Here is a 7,140-nt window from a genome sequence, read left to right on the forward strand (position 1 = left end):
CTCCTTCCATCCACCCAGGCCTCCTCACCTCCTTCCATCCACCCAGGCCTCCTCCTCTCCTTCCATCCACCCAGGCCGGGCCCATGACCTATGGGGCAGGCGCGTGTCCCTCTGACACCAGCCCCACAGGCCCAGCTCCGTGTTCACTTGGCACTTTTTGTGCTGGAATCCCAATCCAAATGATTAATACTCGCTGATATGTTTTCTAAATCTAAAGTAGTCCTTCAGTTTCCATGCCTTCAAGCCTGACCTCTGTCCATCTCTACCAGGGGCAAAACAGCTAAACCTCTCAAGAGACTCTAAACTGCTACTGTAATTCTTTTCAATTGCTTGAATATTTCAGAATATAAACAGCTGACCACACTGGTCAACAACCTTGGCCTGACATGCTTTTCTATGCAAACTGTCACTTGACAAGATAAACACGTCAGAAAAGACACATGGGCCACTCTAGCCGGCTGTCCCTCTCTATTCTGATCCCCAACACAGATCTCCACATGATGGAAGAACACAATCAAGATGAAAATGTGAAGGCTATAAGAAATGTCCTCATTACCTTGCCCATGTAATTGTAACTCCTCTGTACAGTATTTTCACAGTAAAAAAATCTTAAAAAAAAAAAAAAAAAAGAAAGAAAAGAAAATGTGAAGGCTGAGATCTGAGGATCACAGTGCAAAGCCAGCCCAGGGAAAAGTCCATGAGATTCTTCACCAGAAAACCAGAAGTGGCGCTGTGGCTCTAGTGGTAGAGCACTCGCCTTGAGCTGAAGCGCTGAGGGACAGCGCCCAGGCCCAGAGTTCAAGCCTCACAACAACAACAACAACAAATTAAAACTTGAGCTGGGTGGGAGTGGCTCACCCCTGTAATCCTGGCCACTCAGGAGGCTGAGAGCAGAGGACTAAGGTTTGAAGCCAGCCCAAGCATAAACTCCATGAGACTCATATCTAATTAACAAGAAAGAAAGATAGACAGACAGAAAGAAAGAAAGGAAGGAAGGAAGGAAGGAAGAGAAAGGAAGGAGAAGAAAAGAAAGAAAAGGAAAAAAGGAAGGAAGGAGAAGAAAGGGAGGGAGGGAGGGAAAGGGTGACAGACAAAGGGGAGAGGAAGGAAGGAAGGAAGGAAGGAAGGAAGGAAGGATGGAAGGAAGGGAGGGAGGGAGGGAGGGAAGGAAGGAAGGGAAGAAAAGGAAGGAAGGGAAGGAGGGAAGGGAGGGAGGGTAGAGCATTATCTTTGAGCTAAGGCACAGTACCCAGACCTGAGTTCAAATCTCAACATACACAGATTAAAACTCAGCACTGATCCTCTGTCCTTGCAGTGCAGTAGGCCCCCACTGTCAACTGCTCTGTCTTCAAAGAAGGAGAGGGCAGATCCTGCCCAACGAGAGAAGACGAGGTTAGAAACACAGAGTGCAGCCGAAGGCAGCCTCACAACAGTGCTCAGGTGAGTGCAAACGACCAGGCGACACAGTCTCACAGACAAGCCGCCCTTGGAACCAGCTGCCTGTGAAGGCCTCGGCGATGGACTGTAATATGGTTCTAGAAGGAGTGCAGCCCAAGGGAAACCACACGAGGAAGGCCAGCGCGGGGGACCGCAGGGCCCATGGAGACCGCGCCTGACTCGAAGGGTCCTGGCAGCCGGGGCAGCAGAGCGCCAGCTCCTCAAGTCCAACCGCTCTGACTTTGACACGAGTGTCCATGTACAGTTAGTGCTACCTGTGCCAGGTAGTGAGCTGCACTAGACGCCTTGCGCACGTGCTGTAACGCAAGTTACTTCGAGCTCAGAGCACGGGTAAGCGCTGTTGACCCTCCCTGGACATGAAAATTTTGTTTTTACTTTTTAAATGCAAACATGCACATATTTCCCGTAATGCCTGCCAGAAGACCTGTATTTCTGGGTAAATCTTAAAGAATAAAAAAAGTTGTAGTTCTTAAGACACTCATCGAGATACGAATTGATTTTTCAAAATGTATACCAGTTTCAGCTGTATACAAGCCAGTAGTCTTTGAAGCCTCTGACGGGCCGACTCATCCTGAAAGACAAGGGGTGCATGGAACAGTGCGGCCAACAAGCGGCGCTCTTTCCCTTCTGGGACAAGAACAGTACAAGGACATGCGGGAATATAAGCAGTATTATCTCACCTCCCTCTCTCCTTATACATGGTTCTGGGCCCTCACCTCACTTTGGCTTTTCCCGAGAGCTTTTTCTTGGAAATATATCTAAACTGGAGAAACCAGAGTCCCTGGGGCCTTGCCATGCATGCTTCTTAGGAGCTTCCCCTGAGATACCAATGTGTGAGAACTTGAGCCGCGTCTGCATTTCGCAGGAGTGATGCTGACTGCAGCTGTCCCCGGGGTCTGCACTGAGGGATGGCTGAGCTCAGGAGGAAGTGGGTGGAACCACACTCTGACCCTGGGGCCCTAGATCCAGCTCCCTACCTAACTGCTGAAATGCCCATGATACTAAAATGCACATTGCAAATCTGTCCTGGGATTTGCGCAAAGTCAAGCGATGCAGTTTTGCAATCCTGCAAACTAATAGGTGGTGGGATCTATATTGGGCCTATGCACACCGCATAAAATAAGATCTGACAAAATGCACCATATGTTAAACCGCATCTGGTGAGATTACAGCTTCGCCTTGCTGCGATGTCAGAAATCACACCTAACCATGCAGTGTTAAAATACCGAGATTGCAAAAATAACGTATCTTGCCATTTTAGAAAAACAGAATTCAATTTAAACACTCGTGGTAGAATTAACTTCCAAAAAGCGAATGCTAGCAGAGATTGTTCAGTAGCAAATCTTCTTTCCAAGGTGCACAGTGATGCGCTGCGGGCTTCCGTACGTTCTGCAGCTGAGCCGTAGTCCAGCTGGCGGGGGGGGGGGGCATGAGAGCAGAGCAGGGAGGGCTCCCCCAAAGAGAAGGGCCACTCCCAGGGTGCTCTGAGAGTTTTACCTGAAACATCGCTGGGGCCGTGTTTCAATCCCTCCATACTTTGTGGTGGCTACAATCACTGAACAATGTATCAGTGGCGTTCTGTATGGATCTGATGGCCTTTACTAAGAATAGTGACTGTTCCTGGATCCTCATGGAAAACTTGATGCCTAACGCATCTAGTAACCTCTCTGCATCTAGGAGAGCCGGGAGCCCCCACCCCACCCCACCCCACCCCACACTCAAGGCCTCCTACTTGCTAAGCAGGTGCTCTACCACTTGACGGATAATTCCAGCCCTTTATGCGCTGGTTATTTTTGAGATGGGCTCGCTTTCCAGACAGGCTAGCCCGGACCGTGATCCTCTTGTTGATCCTTCCTGCCACAGCTGGGGTGACGGGATCACCACCACACCCAGATGCTGAGCTGGGGCTCCACTAACTTTTTCCCAGGCTGGCCTCCCATCTTGAGCTTGCCCACCTTTAACTCTTGAATACATACAGGCATCAGCCACCGCACCGGTGTGAGAACGGGGAACTTGGCATTTGCTGAGCACTTACTCCATGCCAGATACCCACATTTCATCTTCACCACAACCCACTGAGGCTTTCCAGATGGACAGCAAGGAGACGCTGGCACGGGAGCCATGGCCTCCAGCACAGCCCCGCAGGTGTGTTGTTCTGCTTTTGCCCCCCCCCCATGTGGTCACCAAGTCACAATACGGGTGCAGCCACCACTGCCTACAGAGGCCAATGCAGCTACCTCGTAGCAGACAACCGGGAAGGGTGTTGGGCTGACCCACCCCCACCCTGAGGAAAGCAAAGGGTGAAACACAAATTGGATCTAGATATGTTTGTGGGGATTTGTTAGCTCAAGAGCTCTGCCTGTACAGAAACCAAGACAGGAGCGTTCTCAAGAATGGACCTCTGGGGCTGGGAAGGTGGCTCAGTGGTAGAGCGCTTGCCTTGCATGCCTGAGACCCTGGGTTCAATTCCTCAACACCACATAAGCAAAAAGAAAAAACCCAGAAGTGGCGCTGTGACTCAAGTGGTAGAGCGCTAGCCTTGAGCTGAAGAGCTGAGGGACAGCGCCCAGGCCCAGAGTTCAGGACCTACAACCGGACCCCCCCCCCAAAAAAAAAGAATGGACCTCTGGCTCGTGGTTTCCAGTTTGCAATACTCATATGTTTAATTCTTTATGAGTTCATTTTAAAAGGTTCTTTGGAAACTTTGCCCCCGTAAAAGACATCTGGAAGAATAGACACAGAACACTGTTCCCCCAGGTTGAACCCTAGCTGAAAATGACCCTGCTCTGTTGGCGGACTAGGAGCAGCTCAGCAGGACCTGGAGTCCACACAGACGCTGCGCGGCTACTTCTATTTCTGTGTCAATGTGGAGAGAAGAGCCGAGCCCCAGCCACTCCCCCTTGTAAAGCCCAGCTACTCAAGAGACTGAGATCTGAGGATCCTGGTTGGAAGCCAGCCCAGAGAAACAAATCCAAGTTAACCAGCAAAAAGCTGGGGGGGGGGAGGTCAAGAGGTAGAGCACCAGACTAATCCAGGGCATAAGGCCCTAAATTCCAGCTCTGGTACTAAGCCCCAGTACGCGCGCGCACGTGCACGCACGCGCGCGCGCACACACACACACACAGAGTGTGGCCCCTTCTGCCTCCCTACAGAGAGACAGCAATGTGTCTGTTCTCTAAGAGCCCAGGAAGCCGCTGCTGGGCGGCGCTATCATTGCCTAGCATGACCAAGCACCACACCCCACATTTTCTTTAAGGAAAGCAGGGAAAGGCCCTTCAGCCCAGTTCTCACACCAGTGACCCCATTACCCTGGTCTCTGCTTGACACTTCTCATCAGAGAAATACCATGACAACCTCCTCGTGGCCGTGTGGAAAGCCTGCCCTCCGATCGCACACCAGCCATGATGTTTACTTTGCTTTGATCCAGAGGTGGTACTGCCTGAGGCTTTTCAGATACCTATGGGTACGGGAACCTTTAAAAAGAATTACTATGGGAGGTCAAGGGCTGGTGACTCACACCTCTACTCCTAGCTCTTCAGGAGGCTATGACCTAGAGGATTGCAGTTTGAGGCCAGGCCAGACAGAAAAATCCAAGAGATTGTATTTCCAGCAAAAAAGCTAGGCTGGAGGTGTGCATCCGTCGTAGGGCAGCAAGCACAGACAAGTAAGCTGAGCAGGAGCAAGGCCCAAGTTCAAGCCAGCAAAGAAAAATAAATCAACTATGAGGAGATACGAGCAGCCTATTACTCAGAATGATGTCAAGCTTATGGTTTGATAGCTGCTACGGGATGTATTGGTGTGGGTCAGAAGACTACAGAAGATCAAAGCTGACCTATGGAGCCAGGCGTGGAATGCACGCCTGCAATCCCAGTGCTCAGGAGGCTAACGCAGGGGAAATGTGAGCTCAGGGCCAGCCTGGCTACACCAGGAGACCCTGTCTCAAAGGAAAAAAAGAAAGCAGAGCTACAAGCGATCTCAGCGCCTGAGCCTGCAATGGTGCCTTGCTCAGGCGCCTCATCCATTGGTACTGCTGGGGCTCGAAACATTGCCAGCGGAAGAAAAAGAGGCTAAGTGTGCTGCATAATTGGGAGGTTGCACTTCGTCTGAAAAAGCAGGGGTAAATGGCTATGACTGCCATGTTTTTAGTTCCTCAAAGAGAAAGGAAGTTCACCGGGAGTTCACTAGGAGGCATCAACTGGCTTAACCAACACAGGCACCTAACGGCAACGTCCTGTGTGTGGCAGGCTCCCGGTGAGAGCTCTGTGCGCAGGCGCGCCCGGGCCCCTGTCCACCATGCTGCCCGCCTCTGCGCTGAGCCGCGGGGCTACACCAAACCCAAGTGTGGATAAGGCCCACAAAGGTTCACCCACCAGCCTGAGGCAGAACTGGGTTGTTCCTAAGAGATAGAGGAAACCCTGAAAAGCCATTGTCGGCCCGGGGTCAATGCACTGCCTGCAGGCCAGGCTAGCCCGGCCGGCGTGGCTCACACGCCGCGCGCGCGCTCTGCGTGGACAGTTCAGAGCTCGCTGTGTGGAGAGAAGAAGGCGGCTGCATCGCCAGCCACCTCAGCACAACCTCCCTGTCAGCTGTCACCCGGCAAGTTAGTTCCGTCAGAAAAGCTCCCCTCAGGGGGAGGAAAATCTTATTAAAGACTACAAAGTACAAAGAGCTTTTTCTCAACTCACTCTGCATTTCATCGCCAACTTTTAGAAAGATCTAATATTATCACAAACTGTCACCGGCAGACAGCCTCTAGAAGAACGACAGAGGTCACATGACTTCCCAAGAAAGGCAGATGGGCATGTGAGACGAGGCTTTCCCCGCAGGACCTGTGCGCCTCATGGCAGCTACCCCGGCCACCCCAACGCCGCCAGGCACAGTGTGGCAGGCCTGGAGGGGCGGGGACGGTGGAAGGGACCACCTGGACTCTGTGAACAGGGTCTTCATGAGGAAGGAAGCAGGTCCAAAACCAGATTCGGGATGACTACACTGGAGACAAACCATTTGTCTTACATTCAATGTTACTGTAAATTCTAGAACACTGGCAGGAGGTTCTTTTCATGATCAAAACGCACAGAAGGGCCGGGCGCTGGTGCTCACACCTGTAATACTACTCAGGAGTAGTATCTGAGGACAGTGGTGCAGAGCCAGCCCAGGCAGGCAATTATGGGAGACTCTTTTCTCTAAATAATCACACACACAAAAAGCTGGAAGTAGAGCTGTGGCTCAAGAAGTACAGTGCAGCCCTGAGCCCCCCCCCCAAAAAAAAATTCAGGGACAGCACCTAAGTCCTAAATTCAAGTCCCAGGACCAGAATTTTTTTGAAAAAGGGTAAAAGGATGAGAAAATTTGCATCAAAAGTCTTACTTTCTTTGTTCTCTAGAGCAGTCACACTAACAAGTAAACTGTGATTCAAAAATGCAACAAAGCCAGGCTCACGCCTAATAATCTAAGTACTCAGAAGGCTGAGATGTGGAGGAACACAGTTCTAAGCCAGTGCAGGCAGAAAAGGCTGAGAGAATCCATCTCCAAAACAACCAGCAAAAAAGCCAGGCTGGAAACATGGGTCAAGTTGTAAAGCACTGGCTCAGCCAGGGAGCCAAGCAAGCATGAGGCCTTGAGTACAAATACCAGTACCAGCATGGACACACACACACACACACACACACACACACACACACA

The 7,140-nt window shown here is 51.1% G+C and overlaps 1 protein-coding gene across 1 annotated transcript in view; it reads right to left on the reverse strand.

Moving 5' to 3' along the window:
- Positions 1-7,140, reverse strand: part of Tiam2 (T-cell lymphoma invasion and metastasis 2) — an 89,503-nt gene that overhangs the window by 12,978 nt on the left and 69,385 nt on the right. Inside the window, exon 16 of the mRNA XM_013026927.1 lies at positions 1,973-2,029. Coding sequence (XP_012882381.1) covers positions 1,973-2,029 — 57 coding nt within the window. The remainder of the gene's footprint in view (positions 1-1,972; positions 2,030-7,140) is intronic.

Source organism: Dipodomys ordii, unplaced genomic scaffold (genome assembly GCF_000151885.1).
Source record: "Dipodomys ordii isolate 6190 unplaced genomic scaffold, Dord_2.0 Scaffold98, whole genome shotgun sequence".
Classification (NCBI taxonomy): domain Eukaryota; kingdom Metazoa; phylum Chordata; class Mammalia; order Rodentia; family Heteromyidae; genus Dipodomys; species Dipodomys ordii.